Source organism: Aythya marila, assembly GCF_965140915.1.
Source record: "Aythya marila genome assembly, chromosome: 12".
In the NCBI taxonomy this organism is placed as follows: domain Eukaryota; kingdom Metazoa; phylum Chordata; class Aves; order Anseriformes; family Anatidae; genus Aythya; species Aythya marila.
The window spans coordinates 4,377,667-4,404,991 of record NC_139053.1 but is presented as its reverse complement, the minus strand read 5'-3'; the positions used below and the strand labels follow the sequence as shown (position 1 = coordinate 4,404,991).

At 40.9% G+C, this 27,325-nt stretch overlaps 1 protein-coding gene across 2 annotated transcripts in view; it reads right to left on the bottom strand.

Annotated features, from left to right (window-relative positions):
* Nucleotides 1-27,325, bottom strand: part of NKD1 (NKD inhibitor of WNT signaling pathway 1) — a 111,251-nt gene that overhangs the window by 26,487 nt on the left and 57,439 nt on the right. For both annotated transcript variants that reach the window (XM_082769974.1, XM_082769975.1), the window contains exon 4: nt 14,848-14,905. In XM_082769974.1, the coding sequence (XP_082626100.1) occupies nt 14,848-14,905 (58 nt within the window). The remainder of the gene's footprint in view (nt 1-14,847; nt 14,906-27,325) is intronic.

The window sequence follows — 27,325 nt, the reverse complement described above, 5'->3', positions numbered from 1 at the left end:
CAGAGCTGCAGTCAGGTCAAAAAGCGACTGTTTAAAGTTCCTCCCTAACTCAGGTGGTTTGTCATTTCAGATTTCTCAAAGCCTCGTTCAAGCAAAGTACCATGATTTTTAGCAAATTATCTTCTTTGTCAAAGGACAGCTTCACTGTTTTCAACTGTACTGAGCATTTTAGCCAAAAGACTTAAGAGGATCTCATGGCCAGAAACAAAAAAGGACGCAACTCTGATGAGCGCTCACGTCTAAGCTAACAGCTACCAAGTCAGAATTTACACAGCAATTATGAGAAATCAGGCTAAAGATGAACTACTTCAGAGCTTATTTGGGATGACAGCCATTTAGAAAGGTATTTGATAGATCACAGTGCTTTAACTCAGAATGAAGGACTATGGGAGAAGCTATGCAACTCCACAGTGATAAATTATGACTGGATGTTACCAGTGACTATTATCTTAATGTCAGGGTCATTACTATGCAATTTCTGAGAGAAAACAGAGCCAAAGGTAAAATTGGAGAATTGACAAAAATGCCACCTATGGAAGTCAGCATCTGGCATACATGAAACAAAATCCTTTGAAGTGAAATATTCTTAGCCTTCCCCTCAAGTCGGATAGACTGGATTCCCAGCAATTCTTTAAAACTACTATCAGAAACAAAGGGACAGAGTTATCTATATGCAGGGAAAAACAATAAACCACACACTAGAATCCGAGACTTGTGGGGGAGTAGGGTAAAAAGGAAAATGTAAAAGTGAATAGACATATCAAGACAAGGAGATGAAGTCATAAGCGCTTCTGTAAGAGCTCAAATGGAACTTCAGTAGCAATATTTGACTGGTGGAACTGAACATCAAGAAGCTGTTCCGAGGGAAAATTCCTATTGACGTCAACAGGGCAAGGGTCTCACTTCCAATTTACAGGTCCAGCAGACACAGCAGAACTTCAAGTCAGATACTATGAGGACCAAAGGGACAAGAAAAGAATTAATTGTGTTGTTTTTCCTGAAGTCTCTGATGTCTAAATTATCTGGTTCTGTCAACATTTTTTTCATTGCAAATCAGGTCTGACAAACATAACTGACATTCTTTGCTGACTGCACAACGACCCCAGCAACAACAACTGCCTGATAGTTATTGAGAAGTCCTGTAATTAACAATTATGTTCACATTCAGATTTCACTTTAAAGTTCTCCTGGAGGCCATGAATTAAGAAACATCACCCCCATTAAGCACACATTTTGGTTTTATTCCACAGGAGTTCATTGAAATACATTCCTGATGGAGATAGCTTTGCTTGAGCGAAGGTCTTCTTCTCCTGTGGCTCATGCCCACATGCAGAATAGGGCCAGGAAGCAAGTAACATTCCTGATCCACAGCCACCAGAACAGCAAGCACATAGAAAAACAGGCTCGTGCTGGGTCAGTGCCAAAAGCATGTATTCAACTTTCTCTGGCTGAAAGCTGAAGCTGATGAATTAGACACACCCTTCAAAACAACAAAGATCAAGCTGCCTTCTCTGAAACTTACTGTAGGGAAATTAATTGTCCATTTTACGTCCAGTGGGACAAATCAAACCAATTTAGCAAAAGCTGTATACCAGGAGTGCTTTGTACAAGTCAGGGATAGATATTTTAACCTGAAAATATGGAGAGAAGTCATTTTCTTCTATTTCCCTGTTTCGTGTCAATGGTCACAGCACAAATTAAGGGTTCAATTACACACCACAGAGGGGGGGGGGGGGGGGGGGGAACACAACAACAGTGTCATAAGACCTGCTGCCAGTGCCCAGCCATGGGGACAGTTAAGCATATAACAGATGGGTTGTGACTCAGAACATGTGATGTCTTAAAAGAAGTTAAAAAAAAATAAAAAATGTTTCAATCATTCAGGCATCAGATAATGATTCTAACTGACAAGTCACCACCAGGACCTCTGGGAATTGCTACACTGAAGTTCACTTGGATGTTATCATGCAGCATTTTCTCTCCTGAATAAATAACACTAGGACTCACAGGTCTGTGTGCTACCACCTCTCCCTAAAGTGTCAATTCTCATCCTCAACCCCAATAATTTCATATTTATAAATGGAAGTATTTCCAAATGCTGATGTAGAATCACAGCATGGTTCTGGTTAGGTCTGGTGTCTTGTTTTGATTGTCAGGCTGCAGGATTTTTTTATTTTTTTTTTATTTTTTTAAAGGATGTGTACTAAGGATGCACACACAAAGGACAACACGGTCTCTCTCTACTAACTAGCGTATAACTCATACATGCTTAAACACTAAACCTAGATTTCTTGCACTCTCTGGAGTGAGTTTGCTGAAGGGAGGGAGTTTGCTGAATTTTGCCAGATTATGATTCCCTTTTCCAATTAGTTCCCCAACTGGCTGTATTTCATCAACAACAACTGCCAGATTAAATGCCTTACTTGACCATCTTCACCCAATACACTTTGATGTTCAGTTCTCAAGCTTCAAAATACCTTTTGGATGAAGATCAGACAGCACTAAACAGAATTACTAATTAATTAAGCAAAGTTAAATTTTAAACACTGTTTGTTGTGTTAGCCAAAAGCCTGAACAGAACAGTCTTTTTTCCCTTCCTCATCGAAGATCAAAGAAGATCATTTCTCCCTCCCCTCCCCTACTTAAAAAAGGGGAGGCTGGGGGGGAAATCTCCATAAGCTTTGGTCAGAACAGTTCAGGATGATACCTGTAGCAGCAAGACTTGTGTTTGATCGCTGGGCATATCAAAAGCCACATTAACATAATGCAATCTGCTATAACGATCTGTGTCATTTAATGTGGGTAAGTGCTTCTTAAGTGAGAGCTGTCACTGTCATATGGACCACTCACTGCTTTCTAACGGTGTTGTGTGTCCCTGGAGCTCTGAATGGGTCTGCAAAGTGCTGGATTCTGTTGCAGAGCAGTGACAGATGGACACCAAGCAATCACTTGTAACTTAAAGCAAAGGAAGACAGACCTCCCTCCTCTACAAATGGCTATACACTGACTTTGGTAACAATTTTGCTTTTGAAAATCCCTTCTCAGTGTAAGCTGCAGATGCGTGTGTTCAAATAGGATGTTCTGTCTTAATTTTTTTTTTGTCTCCTCAGATTTTCTCCCCCGATATTCACAGGGGAAGAAAAAGAAGAAAGAAGCAACACTCTGAGACCTTTTATTCAGATGAAGACAGAATAGGTAATGCTATTAATAATGTAGGCTTTGATATCAACTCATTCCCATCTAACTTAGATATTCAATGGGAGAATCTCATTTCCACCACCTTGCTATGTAACAGGGGCTATAAAGGTATTTGAGCTGTACAATTCATTCCATCCAAAAAGCTTCCCGTGAGGAAGAACACTACTCTGACCCTCACAAAAAAAGCTTTGGGAGCAAAAAATAGTCCTATACTGCAAAAAGTCCTATACTGCAATATTACTTTGGCTGTGCTGAATCAGTTGCACCTCTGACAACTCTCTCACAGCTAATGTTCACAGCAGGTTCAGTGTTCCCATCTGCAGAGCCCAACAGCTCACTGTGAGAGATGGGGGAAAATGGAGATTTATCCGCAACACGGCGTACAACTAGAAAGTGACATAGCGACTAGCAGGCCCACAAATACACATGTATGCACAAGCACAGGTCTCTTGTACGTACCATATTCATATGTGGCTGAGGAATGGTACTGAGGTGATACATCACGTACTGCAAAACATCTAGAGAAATAAAATTCCGCACTTGGATGGCCCCATCTGTAAAGGCTCATGGAAATGACCAAAGGGCCCGCAGTACCACACTCCAGTTTCACATACACAAATCCTTTAGAGGGGCTATAACTTTCCCCTAAATAAATCTTTTGCACACACAGCTCAGGGCTGCCTGGGCTCCCCTCAGTGCTGAGCCCCATTCCCAGCCCTGGCTGCAAGGCACAGCAAAGCTCCCCAGCTCCTCCAGAGCCCTATGAAAATTCCTCGGCTAGGAGCTCTTCTACTTCTGGATACTTTCTTTTACAACTTCTATTCTTTCTCTCTCTTTTTGTTACCAGTACAGTTTTAAATCCCCTTCAGTACAAACTTGAGCACTTTATATGACATGGTTTACTGGTGAAAGGACCGGGATGGCTAGATCCGATTTATAAAGCAAGAAAATTCTGATTATTGGTATTTTTATTTTCTTGGTAGGCTGGGGGGTTCGGACTTTGCATCTAACAAGAGCAGCTGGACTCTGAGCCCTTTCAAGAGCAGAAATGTTGCTTCAGGTTCATTTCCACAGCCCCATAGTACTGCACTTATTATTTGCCTTTACCCACAAACTAGTTGTGGTTACAAAAAAAAAAAAATCCTCTTCCAAACAAATGACATTTTATCTTTTTCTCCACAGGAGAATAAGGTTGACTGCTACTTGTGCTTTGAGGTTTGGGTATGATTGAGATGAAACATCTGTTGAGAAAAAAGGTGTGGGGGGACTTTTTTCTGCTAAAAATATCATGTCTTTTTTTTTCCACCAAACTTGAAACATGTGATGAAATTCAACTTTTAAAATATAACCCTGGAGCTACTTGAAACTATAAAAGTCTCCTCAGTATCTGAGGCAAGTCAGAATTTCCACTGTTCAAGCTGGGCTTTTATGAAGAGCAGACTTTAGAAAAAGCTGTAATCTGTCTAGGTAACAAAGGGCACTTGTTCTGCCTGGTGAGGTAAAACTTTGGGTTTCTGTAGCTACTGCAGCAGAAGTGGAGTTGAAGCACACAAAAGCACCCTGACTGATACACACTTTGAATTTGGAACAGCAACTGGCAAAAGCAATATGCTTTTCACTGAAATTGCCTCTATACGTCTGCATGTATACGCTTGTGTGTTTGTAGGGTTCGGCAGGATGACAGGTTGTTGTGTCTCAACTACCCAGCCCGAAGGTTCAGGCAGCTATAGAGCTTTGCAGCTACATAGCCAGCTATAAAAAAAAATGACGGCTCCTGAATTTGACGCCAGCTAGATGGTTTCTGCTTCTGAATGCATGACAGAAGTGCAAGAAGTATTTAGTCCTGTCAAAATCTGTGTGCTCACATGAGATGCACTGAGATATGAAGCCCCTCCGGTTAGGAGGGCCTTACAAGAGCATGAACATGGGAACCAAACAAAAGCCTATTGCAGAAAGGCACCAAAACCCCAGCAAAGGGAGCACTCTGAAACTGGGTTGCCTGACTGTGTCAAGGTCAAGGCAAACACAAAAGAACAAGAAACCTCAGGAATATTTGGGAAATTAAAGCAGGACTTACTGCCTACTGAATTGTGAATGAATTTAATGTTTTATGTAAAGGCAATGGATTTGAAATGAATATATTTTCTTCTGAAATAGCAAAGGCCAAAATGTATTTCAATTACAAGAGCAAAAACTGGAATAATTCCATGAACACCAGCATAAGAGTATTATCTGGCCCCATATCTTTGCCTGGAAATATGCTCTAGTTTCACATGGGTAAAAAAAGAGAGAGTCACGAGAGAGTCAGAGAAGAATGGCATTTTGACTCACTTTTCAAAAACATGTTTAATAAAACCTCCACAAACTGTGGTCAAAGCTACAAGAAAAATAACTGGTAATAATCGTTGCTGGGAAATTAAAAGTAAAAAAGGACCTTTGTTCTTCAAGTAGAATAAATGAAACCACTGGTATTCATCATGTTTCCAGAGAGATTGTTTTCGAACTCCTAACTGACTTGTTCCCATATTTCATTCTTTGTTCTTGGTGGTGGATGTCCCGGGGCAAAGTTCAAGAACATTTTTGTACTGCTGCACACGTACAGTATCGTAGTGTTACCTCTGCCCCATGCACACCAGATCAGCTGTCTCCCACAGTCGCTGCGGAGCCCATCGGATTGCCAAGGTGTATCTGATGGCAGCCTCGGCACCTGGGCCCTGCCTCCTGGATAAGTCGCTGCTGCAGAGGCCGGGGAGCAGGACACACAGACACAGCTAGCTGTAACCCCCAGCTGGGGTGGCGAGATGGGTTTGCCAGAGCGACCCAGGCAGGGGGCAGCCAGCACAGAGCTGTGCACCAGCCCCCATTGCTGTGCGCTCAGGACCGTCACTACCCAACCTGAATGAGAGGAACAGCTCACTTGGATGTGCCTACACAGCGCTCCTCCTCTGAATCACGAGGCTGACAGCCTGAGCGAAACGTCAACAGCCCAGACTGATTTGGCAAGTTCTGATTGCTCAGGCCCAGCACTTTCAAGTCTCATGCGAAGAGCACGAGCTTCACATCACTGGCACCCATCTCTTGCCCCGCCTCAATCCTGCTACAGGGTAACTTCCCTCAGGCTTCACACACTGGTGCGACCAACCAGCCTGCTGCCAAAGCTCTGCCTTGACAGGGATGCTGTGCTCACCTTTGGGCTGGGGAAGGCAAATGAGGAGTACTCCTCCCTTCGATGAGATCTCCTAAGCTGTTGCCTTTGCCCTTTGATTCTCCTGCTTCTCACACGCACCATGAAGAGAAGCAACCCAAGAGACATCTAGACCTAGGTTTCAACAGCTACATCCCCAGGAGACATTTTCCTCCTAGCAAACTAGTTCATGACTGCCCTGGAGCTGAGAAGGAGTGAATACTCTTATTGTTAATTGATCCTATTTTAATGACAACTCAAAAATGGCATTAGCTTCTCTATGAAAGCAGAAAAAAATGCTAGTCTTAGGTAGAAGGAAAAACTATGGAAAACTAATATTGTTACATATACTCTAACATGCATATAGTGTTATTCTAAAAGCTTTCCATGTGTAAGGTGTTCACTAAATGTCAACTTTTTGCTTCTGAAGTACTTGTTTACTTCCCTTTTCATTATCTTGTTTTTTTTTGTTTTTTTTTTTTTTACTGAAATATTTTCTATACTTTATACAAAATTAATAATAACATTTGGCTTTCTTCAGCCACCGCAAAGAACAGAGACCACTTGTAAGTTAGGAGTTTTGTTATGTACTATACTATGAAACCCTCTCTCCATAACGCTCTAAGGGGCAGAAGAGCAGGCACAGATGCAGGAAATGCAGGCTCTGTTCTCAGCTCTTCCGTTGTGTCCTTGAACTTGCATGCGTTCAGGAGTAATAACTTTCCAGCACTTGGGAATCATCTGAATATAGAGATCAATGTGAAACAATTACTTAGAGCAGGTGGGATCTTCCCAGGCTAACACAGGGGATTAACGACCAGAATAAAATCCTCAGACTGTAGACAAAATGCACCATCTACCAAAAGCTATTAGGCAGCACCAGTAGGAGCTGGTGGGCTGCCACCTAAAGAGAGCAATTCCCTGTGCACAGGGAACAAGCCCCGCATGGGCAGCAGAGCACGTCCCCTCCGCATGGCAGCAGCTGGCTGCAAGGGGGAAGGCTGGCCCTGTGAGGTGGCAGAACAGCCCACCTTTCACTGCCGATCTGTGGTCTGCTTGCCAGCATGGATGGGAGCTGTGACACACCATAAAGGTCCATTTGGGAACACCTGGAGACCACTGACTCATTGTGCACAGGCTACAGACAGCCATTGGATGGCAACAGTCTTTCATCACTACTGACCTGGCTGTACTTGAAACGGCAGCTCTAGAAGTAAAAGCTTCTGATCCAAATACCAACCCCCCTCAACTGGAACAGCTAATGTTAAGAAACACTTGTACAATTTAAAAAAAAAAAAAAAAAAACTAAGTGCCTTATGCCATAAGATTTTCCTCCCACTCATGGCAAACAGCCTACCTGCTTTTATAATTTCCTGGATCTGTGTATGACCACAGGAAAACTTCTGCTAATCCTACCAGTCTCATGTTCTTTGGTGACTTTTGTTCTAACTGCCAAACTAAGCAGTTTTCTTTTGGCACTTTCCACTGCTCCTTCCCCCCCACCCCATGTTCCTTGGTACTCCTTCCAACTCACGGTAAGCAGCTTATCAGCTTCCAGCCTAGGCAGGGACGAGCTGCGTGTCAGACACTGGTGGCTGATGCCAGTGGGGCAGCCTCAAGCTGAAGGTATTTCTTAGTGTCATTTTACTTAGTTTTGAGGAAAGGGTACAGCAGAAACCTCTTGGCAGCTGAAAAAAGTACAGCCAGCAAGCAGATGATCACCAGTCCGAGGTGATCACGTAGCATATACTCATGTACAGCAAAGCTATAGTAAGTGCAAAGGATTAGCAACAAGTCATTAAAATGCAGAATTCACATAGAGCCACCACAGGCTGACCACAAAAGCGCTTTTACGGTAGAATTATTTGCCCTGTTTGCAGTATCAGTGATGAATTGGTGTTTGGTTTAAGAAACAACAGAAAAAGGAAAGCCTATATCAATAGTACTAGGTGAGTAATAACAAAAGTGCTCAGATAAAGCAACTTTGCCTCTTTGCAAGATGCGATCTATGTGTTTTCTATAAATATGCTGATGTTTCATGCAAATAATATATAGGAAATTATTTCATTTATTTTCCAAGGCATGAATAACCATTATAACTGAAGACATTAACTAGAAAGGTACGTGAAGTTTGACAAAATTGCTTTTTGTTACACATTCAGACCCCAGCCTAACAGACTACATGAAGGTGTCGCTAACAAAGACTATTTCAATAGTTAGCAATATGAAGGCATTACTAACAACAGACTAACAAAGCACGGTAAAAAGTGTCTTGCATGCATATAGCATTTTCATGATACACATTTCAGAAAGTTAGCTAAGACTCGTTAAATTAAGTTTTCCTTTGCTGATGAACTTATAAACAATTTGGGCCCAAGTACCATACCTTGCCACCCTTCCTCTGAGTTGATAACCCAACAGGCAGTCTTCCAATTACCATGTTTAGAAACAGTCATATCTGTATCTGCTTGGCCACAGATTCCCCAGGTACCGGTCAGAGGGAGAAGAGACAGATGAAAGACTGACTGGACATACTAGTAACACATTTTGAGAAACACTTTGTAATACTAAGAATATAATTAATTATTATTCTGCTTTGCTAAATACAGCATGCCTCACTTGAGAGTTTAGAAATTCTGTAATGTCTTGTAAATGTGTGAAAAGTGCTCCAAGTAGCTCTTTTACAGATATTCAAGACAGATTTTTTTCAGCAACAACATGTGCTTTGAACTCTGCTGGAGGGCTCTCTAATATTTATGGGCAAAAAGATGACCTGAATAATTTTGTCCTTTCTGGTACCAGAAGAGGGAATGTTTTTTATCTAGGGCATGGACGGCTGACAGTAGTTTGGATGTCTGGTTTAGGAAAAATATCAAAAAATGGGTTTATTAATTCAAGTCAAGTTTTGCCACTGCTTTCAGCAGGACCCTTGGATATCATGTTCACATAAGGCACCAGGAAGGCTTGGGTCATCTCCAGTCTTCTGTCAAGAGAATAATAATCAAGACATCACATGCTAGACTGACAAACGAAACAGGGCACAGATTGCTATCAGCAGAAGAGGCAGCTTGTCTGACAGGTAAAGGACTAGATTGATCTCACAGAGGTGCAAGATTTCTAGTTAGTAGAAACACTTAACTCATCCTTTTCAGAACAGTGACATGAGAAATCATATTATCACATCACTAATTGGGGTGATGAGTTAGGTGTCTCGTGAGCTTAAGGACTTTACCTTCAACTCCAAAAAGCAGCTGACGTGGACTGATAGCTATTTCCCATTGGACTCTAGAGAACTTGTATTGCCAGAAGTAGGAAATTGCCTCTTTACTGTAACCAGTCTGTGTCAGAGCAAGATTTTCCTGCTACAGGTTTAGATGTCACAGGCAGGTAAAATCAGTCCGCCTTGAAAAGTTTCTAAACATTCAAGTAAATAGACAGGAAATTGCAGTTCACTTCATAAAGACATGGAATGGTCAAATAAGAAAACTCGCCTGGTCTGCACACATTAGCTGTGATAATTTCCCCCAAATTAAGAGGAAAATAAGTGAAAATCATTCTAGAAACAAAACAAAACAAAACACAAGAACGGGTGTCTTGAACGACTGATTAAAAACCTTGTTTGTACCTTGAAAAGAGACAACTTGGATGCTGAACACACCAGTAGCAGGTACCTTTCTGAGCCACCTGTGCAATTCCATGACAGAAGAGCAATTTGCTATTTGATGCCACATTCAATTCCTGCCTGCCATTTTGGCTTCCCTGCTGAGATAAAATGGAAAAAACATCTTCCAATCTCTGTACTAGTTTTTTGACTACTTCCAGAATCATCTCCAGTCAATTCGGTTCTGCCAAACTACTATTCTAACTAGTTACAAGGAAGGGAAAGTTCACACTCTTTTATCCTAGATACGAAGAGTGATGAAGTTCATGCTTCCTGTGCAGACACTGCTGGACAAGAAAATTTGTATGTTTGAGCATGAGAAGTATGTACAAAGCCATGGCAGACTACACATCACATGTACTCCAAGTTTGGCAAGTGGAAGTCTCTGAAACAAAGAAGGAAAGCACTGATGAACTTGGAATACAAGCTGCAAATGATCCCACTATTAAAATTATATCTGATTGAATTTGTTTTGAATTACTAGTGATAGGGAAAGAAGGGCAACAAAGTAAAACTGTAAAATAATAGCAGACTAACGTTTCCATTGGTTTCTTTTCTATCAAGGAGAAAGAGCAGCAATGTAAGAAAAATCTAAAAATTGCCAATTACAGTGACTTGCCCAGCAGCAAAATCAAAGGCAGGTGCTGAATATAATAGACAATACTGGTCAAACTGTTTCTTTCTGCACAGCACTCAGTAAACAGAGTCACCACTATTGAGTTCTAACCTCTTGTCATGCAGCAACATTGAGTCAACAATCCGCTCTCATGGCTTAATGCTTTTGATGTTTACTTTGTTCTTTCTATAGTTCAAAAGAATGCACTAATGCACCAGTCCTCTTACCAAATACAATCTTAATCCCAGAATCCCGAGCCTTTTGCTGTTGGCCAGTTAAGTCTGTTAAGACGAAAGGATTTGATCAAGCTTTACATAACAACACAGAAGTTAAATCCAGCAAAGAGAGTTCTTTTTATCTGTACTGCTCAGACAGCTAAGAGATGAAAAAAAAAGAGGAGAAAAAAAAAAGGTAATGAACTTGGCTATGTAAAACAAAATAAGGAATTCAATTATTTCTCTTATTGCCACTTTGTCTTTTCAGTGAGAGCCTTATAAAGAGCTCAGATTTATTCTCCAATAAGGTCTCTGAGTGTGAAGGCTATAACTCTTCCCTAACCCAAAGGAACTGTGGCACCTGCTGTGCTTTTTTCTTTTCCTTTTTTTTTCCCCCCAAATCTTAGTAATGTTTCTTTTTTTTTTTTTTCCATCAAGCATTTTCCTGATTTAAAAAAAAAAAAAAAAGAGAAAGAAAAAAAAAAACACAACACAAAACCAAAACATTAAACTAAGCATTGTAGGTCAAAGTACCATGAGAGGAGAGGAGAACAATTTTGTAATTGGGAAACAGATGGGCAGCTTTGAGGAAAGGTAAGACGTAAATCATTCCAAGTAATTAATGCTATAATACTTCTAATTCAAGATATTTTTTTTCCATCCGTACTGTGTATTCATGAAGGTAGAACATAGGCCAGTAATTAGATGCTTGCCTGGTACTTGGTAGAGGTGTGTTCAAGTCTTTATTGTCACTCATGTCCCATGTCAGCTCAACCCAATTAACCAGTGTGTCACAGCTCCTGGTCTCTGAAACCAGTAACCAAAGCTTCTGGCTGATGCGTAAGTGCATACACATGAAACAAATATGTGTTACACCCATACTTATGTAAAGCATGCAAAGTAACAAAATAAAGACAAAATTATTTTAGATGGAAAGATTAATATCCATTCTAGAATATTAACTGCATTTTCACACTAAGCATTTCTATCCAGAGAAGAGTTATAAGAGTGGTGAGAGCGGTCATCTTGCATTTTAGCCACACAGAATTAAAACTGTACACTAACAAAAGTCTCAGATCATGCTGCAGATTCACTAGGATGCAACTTTTTGCCAATATCAGAATTTTATACTAACACTATCATTCAAGAATATTACACCAGTATTAAGTACAAAGTTACACAAAAAGGGCAAAAGCATCGTACTTCAACACAAGCTTTCAGTATCATCTACTAATCAGAAGCAGCTTTTCAATTCAAGAGGTCATTCTGGGAAGTGGCTACGGCTGCCCGGCATGGAAAGCGCAGCCTGGAGATAGGAGAGCAGCAGGGATGAGGACCAAAAAGCGTTTGCTTGAGCGCAGGGTGGGAACAGTTACCTGACTCACAGCTGGGCAGATGCTACAAAACAGTTTTTCCCCAGTGGCAGCACGCAGAGAACGGACCACCTGCTGATATCTAACTCATTTTCTCTACCCAGCTACTTCATAAGAAGCAAGACAGATCAGGAGTAATAATGTAAAACTGTCCTTGCCATTTAGCTGGAAAACCTAAGAGTAAGTCTAATAAAAACAGCACAGCTGCTGAATAGTTAGAAAATATTAGCAAACAGAATCTACAACACCTATGCAAGACAGTTCTTCACAACTAAGTAAGAGATAATTAGAGGCAATTAAAAGGAAGAAACAAGACACAGAAAAATGAAATTATTTACCATACTTGCATTTAATATCCTGTGCTAAGTATAATATTGAAAAGTTAAAACCTCGCTTTACTACAGTTATACCCTATTATGAGGGGAAGGGAAAACTGTGAAGTTAATACTGAAACACTTATAACAAACTGACTCCATTGTGGCAATTATTTCATGTTATTGCTTTTAACAGTAGCCTACAAGCACCTGCTCAAATTGAACTGCTATGTTACTGGCATGTACTAGGGAACCTTTTTTGTAAAGCAGATGCGATAGAAACACGGGCTCCAGAAACAGTCTGTTAGCATACTTTACAGGTAAGGAATTGGAAGACAGACATTCTTAACATGAAGAGTCCTTCATGGTCTATTCCATTATCCTGACTGCACCTCAAAATTCACATTCTGAAGTCACATCTGGGTTTTATCTGGTGTGCACAACATATTCTAAGCACATGCATACAAACACTTACTGATGCTAAGTACCGTGGCTGCAATGCAGGTGATGCAGGCACAATTCACTCACTTCACTGAAACCCATTTTTCTGTTCAATGTGACAAGTCATTTTTGCAATGGCTCATGCTTAAAATGAGTTTTCTTCCAGCAGCTCTTTGGGCTTTTTCAGCTCAGTCTCAGCAGGTCCCAGAGAATGAGATTACACCACTATTACATCAAAAGTGCTGCTATTCTGCAGCCTTTTTTGATCACTGATAACAGATTCAGCAATGGTAGAACAATTGTTTGAGATTTCTGTGCTACAAATCAATTGGCAGTCCTTGAATAGAATTTGATAGCAGAATCCATTATATTACAGATGTTCCAAGAAACACTCATTTACATTTACTAGAAGAAAGCAAGAAGCAACTAATGACGCAGGCTGACTGCTCAAAGAAGAAAAGATGGAGAAGGTGTTATTAGCTTAGTTAGTATATAATAAAAATAGTAAAATAACAAAAATAAAGTCAGAGTTACAGACATCATATTTTTAGGCATTAGAAAGGCATTTGTGGTAAACATGTTCCCACCAACACACACAATTTCACTCATATATAAGCAACTAATGAGCACAAGGTTATCAATGAAAAAAGCTACACCACTGCCATGATTTGAACTTAAATTCACAATTGGATTTTGCCAGTACACAAAAGGAGAGAACCCTGCCTAACACTCAGACTTTGTAAGCATACTCAGTACAGCAAAGTCTTCCCTCAAGCACTGAACAATCTGCTGCTGCTAAAAAATATGTACACAGAGTCTTCCTGATCTCTCCAAGCACTACGTCTGTCCCCCTCTACTTGAGGCATTTATGGTCTAAAAAATTTAAAAAGAAAACCAATATAAAGTTGGTGTGAGTTTTGTTACAACCCTTGTCATCTTTTAGTCTCTACCATCAGGCAAAAATGACTGGATTATATAAAAGACAGCACTTTCCAAGTAATGCTTGACATGGTTTGTTGCTCTAAATGAGTTAGGCATATTGTTTCCACTAGCCTGTAACATAAATCTAGCACGCAGCCCGTACAACTACTTGTTATGCTAGAGAGTTTCCCAAAGAGTTTCTGAAGACTAATTTCCTTATTTGTTGAAAAGAATGACCGACAATGTACCCAAATTAGTTTTATCCATTCATCAATCCCCACTTGCACAGCTGAAGATCAAGGGGCCTTGACTACGTCCTCTGGCATGCATAATATGGGGTCCTTATTGAAGGTCCCAGAAGGCCCTGCCCACAACAGTGATCCCATCTCCATTGCAAGAGAGGCCTCAGCACAGAGGAAGAGATTAGATGAACCATGGAAAGAAGAAATTATAGGAAGCAATGATGATTCCGTTCATATTCAAGAGAAATATATTGTGTAGAAGTCTTCAGTCTTTTAGAAATTAATGTAGGACTTTCCAAGTCTGGCTTGTGTATCACAGAAGGGTGTGTGACATAACACAAAACCCAGTGCTAACATTTCCAGTGATTGACTGCTTCTACTGGAGACAGCACTATTTACCACTGCTTCCACTGCCAATGGAAGTAGCTGGACAAAAGGTTTGAGCCACTTAATGAATACATTTGGGTTCTGTGGTACAACGGGATGACTTTTTGATTCTAGGAGCATGATCATAGGAGATACAGAAATAATACCCTAATCCTATCTTATCAGTTCTGCCAAGCAAATGACACACCAGCATATCAAGAGCTGCACTGTCATGTATACATTCCTATATCGATTTGCTCAATGACTTATTCCAATATCCCTTAACATTAACCAAGAAATTTTGTTCCTTAAATACCTTCTAGATGAAAGTGCTCATCACCAATAGCGTCTCTGTAGCCTTCCCCAGATAAATCCTGTTAAAAAGAGAGAGAGAATAAAAGTTAATGACAAATATACTATATACAAAATATTAAGGCATTATATATACGTATATATATATATGTATATATATATACGTATATATATATATACGTATATATATATATATCATCAGGATTAAATAAAAACATTAACAGGAGCACAAAAGCTGTTTTCCAGGAAAGAAGTTAATCACTTTATTAGTGGTAGTTAATGCATCTGATGCTATTTTAGAACGCTCTGGACATACTTTAGAACAAAAATTTAATGGAGATGAACAGATTGTACTGGGCAATAGAAAAAAGTGTTCATATTCAAATCCTTTTTACAAAATAGATTATAATATTTAGCATTTCAACATTCTGTCAATCAAGCTAGATAAAAAAACTGTGAACGGAAACGATAAAGGAGAAATAAGCCCTTCACTACCCACAGAGGAATGTTATCACTTGGTTCCACCAACAAACAGAAAACTTTCATATGCCAGAGGTCACCCAAGAAAAGCAGATACCAGGCTCTGAAGAGATGCCTGATCCTTCAGTCCTGAAATTAATGAAATTTTGTCAGCCCCAGTATGTTTGGAGCAACACAGAAGCAGAGGCCATAGATATGCAGATGATCTTATCTCAGCCCCCCAGAAAAGTTCTCTAATGGTGCTGCAGTAGTAATAAAGGGCATCAGTACAATTTGGAGCTAATCCCACTTATAAAGAGCCTGAAGAGCATTTTTAGTCTCCTACTAGCAACAGATTTTTCCAGCTCCATCCCTCTGCCCCAGTTAAACCATAAGCAATCACAACTAACCTCACATCTTGCCTTCTTCCATTAATTCTGATCACTCCACACATTACTGTAATGTCATCGATCTTACATTATAATCATGTTCCTTAGATTTCCACACACACTGACACTGATAAATATTTATGGCAACAAAAAAGGATATGGTCCTAAAAAGTTGAAGTGCTACCATTCATAGCCATTTTAACTTCACCTGCAAAAATATATCATGAATACAAAGCCAGCATTCGCAGCATTAACCCGGGGCTGCAAGTAGACAGTAGGAAGCTTTTTGCTTGAGGTAAAAATAAGAGAAAAACCTGTGAAAATGAATATCTGGTTGTACTCATTTGCTTTATTTTTTAACAGTTTTATCATGATGAATACAGTTCATCTCTTTTTCCTGAAGAAGCTGACAGAGGTTCTTTTCTAACTTCCACATGCCTAAATGTTATTCTTTGAGATTAGTTATCAGAAAGTAACTAAGCCACAAAAGCATATCTCAGGAATTCTTCAGTATCAATTTCTGCAGCGGCATTTTAAAAATCAGATTCCACAAATACTACTGGTTAGCTAGCCCAGAGACCCTGAGAACATTGTTCTCTTCATGAGCAGATACCCTGATAGAAAGCTGGAACTCTTGGGCCAAAAGGCACTGAGAAATGCTGTCAACCTGATCCAAAATGCTGGGATTTTGCACAGCACAATGCTGCTATAAAAGCTGTCAGTCTGGATTTAGCTTTCCAAATCACAAAAACTTTGTTTCTTTGAGTTATTGTTCCAGCAGAAAAGCCCCCTTTTGAACAAGTGCTGATTAATATCAAACCCTGACTTTAATATACAGAAGAAACGGACATAGTGAACAAAAAGAAGCCATGAATTGTTGGCATAACTTATCATATTTCTGCAGGAAGATGGCCTTTCCAGGGCCTTGCAAAAGTTGGTATACTTTCATTTGATAAAATTCCCCCATGTCATCATTTTCCAGGAAGCTGAGAGCACACCTGGCTGCTCTCACAGATAATGAGGTACCTAGAAGTGACTACATGGCATATACGGCCCTTCAGCTCTGTCCCACAATGCCAAATATTTAATAGCTGCTTTTTACTGAAATCAAAATTCTTGCTCCTTCCCCTTTCTGCCCTCTTGGAAAAGCATTTCTGACTTTCTGACCAGTGACTATGCAATGAGTAGGTATGAGCTTAATTGTGACGTTCCTCTGAGGAGACTACTATCTAGTTGGTAGCCTTCATCTCTTAATATTTTAAGAAAGCAAGCAGTGTGCCCGGGTAACAAATGTTGCCCTTGAAATAGTTGTTAATCTCAGCCTCTCCAAAACCGCAAGTCATTATTTTTTTTAATGATTTTTCAAAAGACGTCACTTAAAATTTAGCATACATTTCTTGATGTAAAATGCACCATCATGTAACTCAATGGAAAGGAGGGAAGCATAGGCCAGCAGAGTGAAGCATTGATATTCTACAAACCAGCTGCTTTAGTTTCTCATTGTTAATCATTACATGGTTCTTAAGTAAATATATTTTATATTGTCCTGGTTTCAGTTAGAACAGAATTAATTTTCTTCCTAGTAGCTGGTGGAATGCTGTGTTTTGGCTTAGGATGAGAAGAGTGCTGATAACACCCCGATGTTTTAATTGTTGCAGAGCAGTGCTTATACCAAGCCAAGGACATCTCAGCCTTTCGCTCTGTCCTGCCAACAGGCAGGCTGGGGGTGCAGTAAGAGCTGGGAGGGGACAGACCCAGGACAGGTGACCCAAACTAGCCAAAGGGGTATTCCATACCATCTGACGTCATGCTAAACAATACATAGGGGTGGCTAGCCGGGGGGAGGGGTCCAGACTGCTCAGGGTTAGGCTGGGCATCGGTCAGCGGGTGGTGAGCAATTGCATTGTGCATCACTTGTTTGTACATATTATTATTACTTTCCTATTATCACCATTGTATTATTATTATTATTATTGTTATTATTATTTTTGTTATGATTATTTTCCTGTCTTATTAAACTGTCTTTATCTCAACTCACAGGCTTCACTTTCCATTTCTCTCCCCCATCCCAGAGAGGGAGGGGGGAGGGTGAGCGAACGGCTGCGTGGTGTTTAGCTGCCGGCCGGGTTAAACCACGACATATATTCTAGTCTAGTTTCACTCCTTTTCTAGCTCCTAGTTATTTAAGTTGAAGTAGTAACTTAATGCAAGGAAATTTCTAATAAGCATTTTCCCCTTAAACCATATTATTATAAATCACCACGTTCTAGAAAGTGTTTTTATGATGTTGTACCGTAATATTGCTGTTAAATGGCACAAATTGACAACCCATCCTGAAACTGATGAGGGTATCATTTGAACAGTTTGGTGACATATTTAAGTGGAATTCCTCAGCTCCCATTCAAATGTGCTCAGTGAGAGTAAGATTGTGACATGTGCTGTCTTTGAGAGACAGATGTGTATCTGAGAAAGGGGTGAGCAACCCTTAAGATTTTACAGGAAGGAAAAAAAAAAAAAAAGAGGGAGAAACTGTATCATTGATCAGCAATGACTCTTCTTTTATAGGAGAAAAAAAAAAAAAAAAAAAGGAACCAAGAGAGTTTCTAAGACACATCACAACCTGGATAACTACCAAAATGCACCTGCTTGACAAAAGGGTTTTGGGTAGTTTATGCAAGCTCATACTCAACAAGTACAGAAGCTAAGCCAGTATCAGAGAAAACAATTTTGATTGCAGCTGGTTCTGCAGGAGGAGTATTCTCCCAGTCACCTGTAAAAACTGCCTTAATGTGAACAAAATAGCGCACCTACCCCCAGCTAGTCCAACTCAGAAAACAGACCGGAGCAAGAGCACAGGGTAAGCACATAAAGCATAACCTGAAGCTCAAGAAATTCTACTGGGAAGAGAGGGCTATAGCCAGGTAGGAGTGGCTGACCCTAGGGAGAAATGTCTGGGCACAAAGGAAACATGGGCTCAAGGGGACAAAAACATTGGTGGTGGCTCCGCAGCAAGGGCCTCCCTGCACGCTGCACAGCTGCAGGAGCACGTCCCGTGGCAGGAGTGGTGCTGGGGAGAGCAAAAGCAACAACATTTAGGTCATAGGTAGTTGTACATCACTGTCCTGACATGATGTTTTAAATCACAACACTGCATTTTCAAACTGGAACACTGAGTCATGAAACAACCAAAACCAGATGTACCCTGTGAAATACTATATAAGTGAGGTCAGCGAGCACTTGAAAGAAGAAAGAGAAGAAACATTTATGTAGAAGGATTATTCCAGCATGCCACTTCTGTAGGCTCCTAAACTGGAACCCATTGAGAATAGGTGTCTGTACCTCACCAGGAGTTTCCCAGACAAATAAGTTGGCCTGTGTTAGCCACTAACACAAATCACCCCAAACATCTAAAATTCAGGCTCAAACATCTGCTTCAAAACTACGAACGGCTGCCTGCCCAGCCTGCGTGGAGCGGACCTGGTGTCCCATGTGCCCCATTCGGATAGGTGCTGCTGTACACGGCTCGGACCAAAGAGGGTGGGGAGCAGAGTTAAGCAGCTCAACTCCCTCAGAAAGGCTGCTGAGCATACGCGTACGCGAGGAAGAAAAGCAATCTTGAAAAGCTCCCACACCCCAGGGCTTTTATTCAGCTGGTTACAAGTCAGGCACTCATCACTCGCGTCCCACCTTTGCTGTGCAATCAGACTCCAATGAATTCTAACTCACCGGGAATTTTATTTTTTTAACCCCAACCTCAGCCCTGACTGCCCTGTGCAGTTTTCTTATTGATACAAGTCTCTGGGACTTGAGGCCAGGACTCACTCCGGGGCTTCTAGCTATTGACTTGCTTTTCAGCAGCTCTCTGAAACAGCTGCCACCCAAACCCTCACCCGCCGTTCCAGCAACGTGCCGGTATCACTCACTGTAGTCCTTCACTGCCTTGATGCCCTTCTGCTTCCACATTGAGGTCAAGCTCCTTGTCTTCACCTTCCAGGCTCTGCACACTTGTATTTGTGTTCACATCTCCCAGCCCCCATGCCCACTGGTTTCTTTATCTTTGTTACCACTGTGACAATTTCTTTCCATCCTGGCTCTGCCTTTTCATGCCACTCTCCACGATACCTACCACATAAAGGCCCAAGCCACAGAGTGAAAATAACATGAATTTTAGCAGACGTGTTTGCTCTAAGGTGTTGCTTAACACAGTTTTGCTCTTAATGTAAGTAGAGACAACTTCGTCCATAGAATTATTAGGTATATCTAAGGGTAACCTTTGATTTAGGTAGGTTATCATCACAGCAAGCACATTTTTAAATTTGGAAGCCCCTACTCCCTATATTACAGCACAGCCAATACAGTGTTAATCAACATTTTTCAAAAAGGAGGTGTTGCTTTTTTCCAGTAGAAACAAGTCACTTTACCTCTCCTTCTTCAAACATCTCATTAAAATCCTTTGATTTAGCCTTAAGATACTCAATTTTCAATTTTCAACATTTTTGGCAAGGAACACACACACTTTCTGCTTTAGTGAAATTCTTATCGAAGTATCATATTCACCACTTTTCCCAAGTAAAACACATGTAAAATGACAAATTGTCAACCAAGAAAACTTTCCTCTCAACTTTTGCCATTCTGAAGGAAATGTATTTTGTTCTCTCTTTATTCTGATATTGATGCAATAAAGTTCCAGTACTTTTTGAGAGAGCAAAGTTGAAGAAACTTGTTTCACAACAGGACTGCAAGGGATAAGACATGTGGTAACTCTTGTGGGAGTAGATTTGACAGTGGTTTTAAAGCAGCTGCCAGTGAGAATGCCATGTAACCTATACACAAACTTCCATTCTTGACGTAGACTAAAAATGATCCCAAGAAATAGAGGTTCAAGAGAGTGAGGATGCCCTTCGGTCTTTCACCCAAACAACTGAAGGCTTTGTCAGCTGTAAAGTGGCAATTCTGAGCACTCCAGTCTCACCTTTGGGAAATGCCAGGTTTCCAAAATGAAGTCTGATTCTCATATAGCAAATCCTTAGCATATTTGGAAAACCTACTCTCTCAAGGATGCTTTGGGAAACCCACCCAAACCCAAGAAAAGTGTTGTGGTTTGTGTCTGTTTGTTCAATCTTGTCCAGATGAAAAGAAAGAGGTAAGAGATTTTTTTGAAAAACAAGGGATGGGAGGAACCTAGTTCCCCCCTGTGGGTATGTGAAATTTCCCATGGACCAGAAACATAACCATATATAACTATGGTCAGCTCAAGCCTAGCATTCACTACTAAAAAAAAAAAAAAAAAAAAAAAAAAAAAAAAAATATATATATATATATATATATTTTAGAGTAATATTAGTAAAAAACAGATATTCGGATATCCAAGATGATCATCACTTGTTCCAATAAAATAGTTTCATACTTAGCCTTAAAACTGTAAAATTAAAGGTAATAAATTTTAAACCACTTGTAGTCAGACATATTTGGAGATGACATGTCCCTAGGTAAGCAGCTTTCACACACAGAAGTTCATGCAGTCAAATATGCATAAAATGGAAGTTTGTACACATAAATTTCTGCAATAACTCTAGTCACAGGCAAAACACAAAGTGTTTTAGGAATACATTTTTTGTGTATGCATTTGGCTCTCATTTGAAGCCTTGATATTACCATCCTCTTCCAAAAATGTTTAAACATCCCCCTCTTAAGCCTTTTCAAATATACCATATGCTTCTGTATTAGAGTTGGAAGCTGTGTAAGGCGAGAGATTCCTTCCCTGTTCATAAAGTAACCTATATACATAGGGCCTTACACAGGTAAAACATGTATTCCAAGCCTCATTATAATGAAAATCAAAACCAGGCAAATGTAATGAAGAATTAAAGCACATACCATATAGAAAACACAATAGAGCAATACACATTTATGCCTTGGTTTAAGTCCAAGGTTGAACTTAAGACATATTTTACCTTTGCACTTAAGACCAATTTTACCTTTGCTTTACCTTTTTAACTGTGAACTGCTTTCTTCCCTATCTTTTTTTTTTTTTTTTTTTTTCTCCTGTTTGTCATTCCAGATAATTTAATAGTAAGGACAATTCACTAGGATTCAAATTCCTATAAAGAAAATGTAAAGCAGCTCACACTTGGAGAGTCAAGGTGACTTCAACCTAGACCAACATTAAAATACGCATAGCAACTGCAATAATGCAGGTTTTTAAGCAGAAGCAGCAAGCTCGACTTTCGCGATGCTTTCTTTCTCTGAAATAAGAACCTGGTGCTCTGTGATCCATTACAGCTGGATTTTTCTTCCTCCACCAAGCATGGAGATTTCTCTCAGATAAAATTTCTTTATAATACAATCACAGCAGGTAGAGTTGTTAGAAAAACTGTTTTCTCCTCTAAGATCTCTGATAGATGATCTTGAGCGTGCTAAGCTGCTGTGGTTTAGGATTTTAGTGCCTTATCTGCCAATATGGCCTCTATGTCTCAAGTTACTGTCTTACTGTCTTCCTAGCAGAGATGGCAGACTGCAATGGGTATAGCACATCAGCTACTGAAATTCACCTTTTCGTACCTTAGCACAAAGCTCACACTAAGACACCAGTCAAAAAACTACGGCAGTAAAGCAGCAACTCCCAACCATAATAATACAGTAACAGTGTTTGAAATCACAGCATCTAAACCCACCAATTTGCCAGAATTGGAGCCCCCACAGTCTCACCTCACAGAAGGTGACTGTAGAGCAGTTCCAGTTACTAGCAAAATACTGTGAAGATAAAAACAGGATGACCAAAAGAACCTCTAATCTCCAGTTACAAAGGAACATGGACTATTACAAGCTTACGAGGCAAAAAAATATCCCCAATACCTTTATATCATGTTACAGACCCTCAGATGGGTACGAGCAGTAGTTACCATACACTTTTAAGGATACCCCATCTGTAGGAATATGAGGCTGATGAGGAAGCAAAAGGACAGAGCAGCAGGACACTTATGCAAGAGCCTTCATGAAGGACGCCTGATGAAGAAAGTAAATATAGACGTGGTGCTTTTTGCTCCAGGCTGTTTGCAACATGCAGGCAAAATCTCTTTTGTCCCAACCCAATGCCTGGACCAGCTTTCCATCAGGACAAAACACATACCCTTTCTTCATTCTTCTGACACATTTGCTTTCTAGCCTATGAAAATCAGGTAGCAGCAATGCTGAAACATGCTCTTCGCAGGTAGCTTTTCTGTCTCTGTCACAGTGGCAAGTGGGCATCCTCTTTTAGCGGCCAGCCACTGTGATGTGTGTTCAACAACAGCTACCAACCAGCCCACTTAACGTGAATTGTAAGATTCCTGTGCTCTGTTGAAAATGTGCTAGTGAGTATATATCCTGAATACTACATGGAAAAAAAAATCCACGGGAGAAATAAAAACCAACAATATCTTTAACGTGGATTTTTTTTTTTTTTTTATTTTTGCCAACTACAAGTAAAAGTGCCAACAGATAAAATTATCCAGTGTGCATTAAACCCTGTAGTTAGCGAGATGACCCACTGAGGGGGCAGTTTGGTTTAAGTTGTTCCAGTTTCAGGACAGAAGATTACTGGTCCTATGATGTTTTAACCCTGGATTTCATGGCTTTTTAGAGACTCCTGCTAGCTGTTGCAAAGTGACTTCTTCCATTAACATGATTATAGGAATTCTAGAACTATTATGGCTTCTTTTCAAGGTGATAGGGTAAGAGACAGTTTTTCAAGGACTTCTGTCAAATAACAGGTTATATAATTGAAAGCAACTGTATATATGAATAGACCTATGGATTCAGCAGTTACTTTCCAGATGAAGGGTCCAACCATCTCCAGCTAAAAAAGATCTTTTTCTTTGAGATGAATAACTGAAACAAGAAATGACTGTTTTCTGTAAAATTTAAATTCATGTTGAAGCTACTTCGGACGGAAAAATGAACTCACTTTACTTTGTTCTTCTAGCTGTCCTCTAACCTATTTCCTGATTGCAAAATCAATTGTCCCATTTCCCCCAAGATCTCTTCCTCAATGTAGATTATACTGATGAACAAGTCTGAGGACATGAATGAGAAAAGAGAAATCTTCACCTAACTTCCAGCCTGGGAAGCAAAGTAACTCCTCCAAATTGCTTATTTTGGGCTTCTTCATCACAGCAGACAGATGGGCGTAGCTATGTAATAAATCTGGTTTTCTGTTCAACTCCCTTTCATGATAGATTTAGTTACCAAGAAACTCTTTAACAAACAGACGTAAGTGCACCGAGGTGATTTTACCCAGGCACATGTGGAGAAACAAGCATGCAGAACATGGCTATAGAGCTTGACTACAAAATAACTTGCTCATTTAAGATGTGGTCACTGAAATCAAGGAGACTCTTTCTACTGGCTTCAGTGACCATTCCAGATTTAACATACTGCATTTTGAAACTTTCTGCTGATGATAGCCTCTATCTTCCTGTATAGCACAGGTTTTCATACAGCACAAGGGCTTAAAGCTCCCCTAGAATGATAATCAATGCTCCTCTATTATGTTTATGGCTTTAAGTCCTTTCCTGCTAATGGATGACGTATATTTATGCAGCTGGAGGAAACCTGGATTCAATAACTGCTCCACCACAGACTCACTGTGTGGTGTAGGGTAAGTCACTTAAATCTCTCTGTGCCTTCATTTTTCAACTGTAAAACAGAATTCTTGATGCCCACCTTTGCAGAGAGCTCTGAATCCTCAGGATGAAAACATACCCTGCTAAATAATATTACCTTGTTAGGAAGCACAGGTGTGTGACCCTGGACACATATGCTAATGTTGATCCATAAATCTGTCAACAGGAGGTGCTGGCAAAACAGATGGTTCACATTCCTTCTTAAACCACCTCTTTGTCCCCAAAGCCCAGGTATGTCAACTAATCATTTTATAACAGGTCAAGGTTTTAATGGGCCAGGAAGTCACAGCGTAGCACAATGCCACCAGCATTATGGCTAAAAACAGAGCCAAAAAGAGCAGAAGACAGACACAGAGGTTTCTTTTACTCTTCTCCTCTGCTCCCTGGCACGTAGGACAAACAACTGAGAGACTCTGCAGACAAAGATAAAAGAGAAAGCAGAGCCCATCCCCACACATTCCTGTAAGCAGTGCAGCATCGGTGATCATGCCTGAATGCTGATTGATGCTGCGCGCACAGAAACAGACACATGCTTTTTAATTACAGGCAATAAAAAACCACAGACACACACCATTTGAAAACCTGATTTAGACAAACAGTTGCGTGTTGACCCACAGGGTCAGGAGGATTACAAGCAAATAAAAAGTTCCCTTCTAAACTTTTTTTTTTTTTCCTTTTAAACTTACGAGTTACCTTTATTTTTAGGAATTTTGACTCCCCAGCCCAACAGCTGAACGCCGAGCACACTGCATTGGTTAAATGGTGCCGCAGCATTGAGGGCTTCGCAGCAGGCTGGGAGCACCGGGGCAGCCAGACAGGGCCCTGGGCAGGCCGGCGGCCGTGCGGGACCGGCTGCCACGCACATTCCCCTAAAAGGAATCCCATGGCCAGAGCACCACATCAAAGCCACGGAGTTTAGAAGATTTCCCTTTCCCCTCCCCCTGAGTCTTTGAGACGGAGACTTCATACTCCAGAATTTAATATCTTTTTCCTCCCTCCCCCCACCAGCCCCTTTGTCTGCGGCTCTGTTCTCTAAGAGCTAACAGATGTTGATGCCATATAGTTTCAAAGAAAACTTTTGATGCCCACATAACTCATTACAACTAATATATTCCAAGAATGCTTGTAGCTCAGGAAACACTGGGGTGAAAAAACAGAGGAGAGGGGGCAAATGGCTACACTGAATAACCCTTGAGAGAAAATAAATAGTTCACTTCAAAGTCATCAGGGAATTCTTTAACAAGCTCTTTCTTCCGCAAAACACAGAACAAATTCAGCTGAGCCTAGAATTCCCAAAGGAAAAAAAAAACTACAACCAAAGCCCACATAAATGGCAAAGCAGAGGGAAGCAGCAGAGAGGTCGCCTGGTTCGCCCAGCAACAAAGCGCAGCATTCTCGAGGTCCGGTATTCCCAAGCAACCTGTGCTGTGCCAGGGCACAAAGGCACTGCTGAAAACACACTGTCACCAGCAACAATACAGAGAGCCCTAAAAAAAAGCTCACCCTGTCCCTCTGCACTGAATGAGCACAGGCAGCGATGAGATCATGCAATTCACAGCACCATGAGCTCAACCTTACAACACACGCACGAGGACATGTCACGTATATCACAACTGCACAGAAGCAGCGTTTGCTCACTTAGCAAAAGCAGGTGATGGGATTTTTCAGCGCGGGCAGGTCCGTGCTCTTAGCCGTTTTCTAGGGTTGCATCTCGGAGGCAACCCCTCATAAATTTCTCGAGCAGGTTTCCTCCCCTCCCCTGCCGCTTCGGCACACAGCTGCATCCTTCCCGTTTGGTGAGAAGCCCCCCAGGAGCCACCAGGGTTGGTAGAGAGAAGGGTTGCGAAAGGGGGGAGGGCGAGAATGCGATTACATCAATTTCCACAGCAGGAGGATCAGATTGCATCATTGCACACAACTTGGGGCCCGCTCTTTTATCCCTGATGCAGGCAAATTCCCCATTGAAATCAGTAGGAGACTTGTCTGTGCAAGGACTGCAGAATCGAGCTCTCTGTGATCACAGAATTAGAAAGCAGTAGGAAGCCACACCTGGCAGCACCTCTCAGTGGTGCCCTGCTCTCCGTTGGGATGGACGTAAAATCAAAACAAATGAAAACACAACAGCAGTGCTGCATTCCTCCTTCCCCTCACACACAAGCTCCTAAAAATCTGCCACTGCAATAAATGGGCAGAAGTCAGTATAAAGTTCCTACCAGTGAATGGGAGGCTCCCCACAAAACAAGAAACAATGGGAGTGGATTTTTATAGGGGAAAGAAGGGCAGCTGCAGGAGTGGGGATTTCTCATCTAATCGACAAAACGAAAAGGGTTTTAGACAAGTAGGTGTGTTTACTTATATTTTTCAGAGGGTTAGATGGCAGAGAGAAACCACGTATGAAAGCCTCGGAGCCAGTCAGCTCAACTTCTGCAGCAGCAGCAATGCAAGGTCTCTCTTCTGAACCATTCAAACACAAACCATAACAGCACAGCACTCTGTGCAGCGTTAGTGGTTCTTCACTGCTGCTCATTTCCAAGCACCACACTTTGCATCCACTTTCAGCTGCATAAAAAGTTTCCTGGTAGCAGCTCAATAGCTTCCCCACTTAGCTGCTGCTATCCCCATGCACACGTTCTCTCCAGAATAATTATCCCCTAAAATGCACTGGTAAACAGCTTAGGAAAACCAGAAGCAAAATCTTGTATCAGATTTGTTTGGGATAAATGTGGTTCTTGGTAAAATGCCTCCTTATTATCTCCTGCCTCATTGTTTGGAGATGGCTCATTTCCTCTAGAGAATAATGAGGAAGGCGTCCTCAAGCCTTGTAGATTTGCAAATAAAATACCATAACCCTGAGTTCATTCACTGCTTTTTGGGGTGTCAGGAAGCTTCAGCAGAGCTGCTCGGGTAACTCCAATTTATTCTGCGAACTTGGAGATCCCCACAGTGCTGGAGTGGGGCCAGAGGGAAAAGT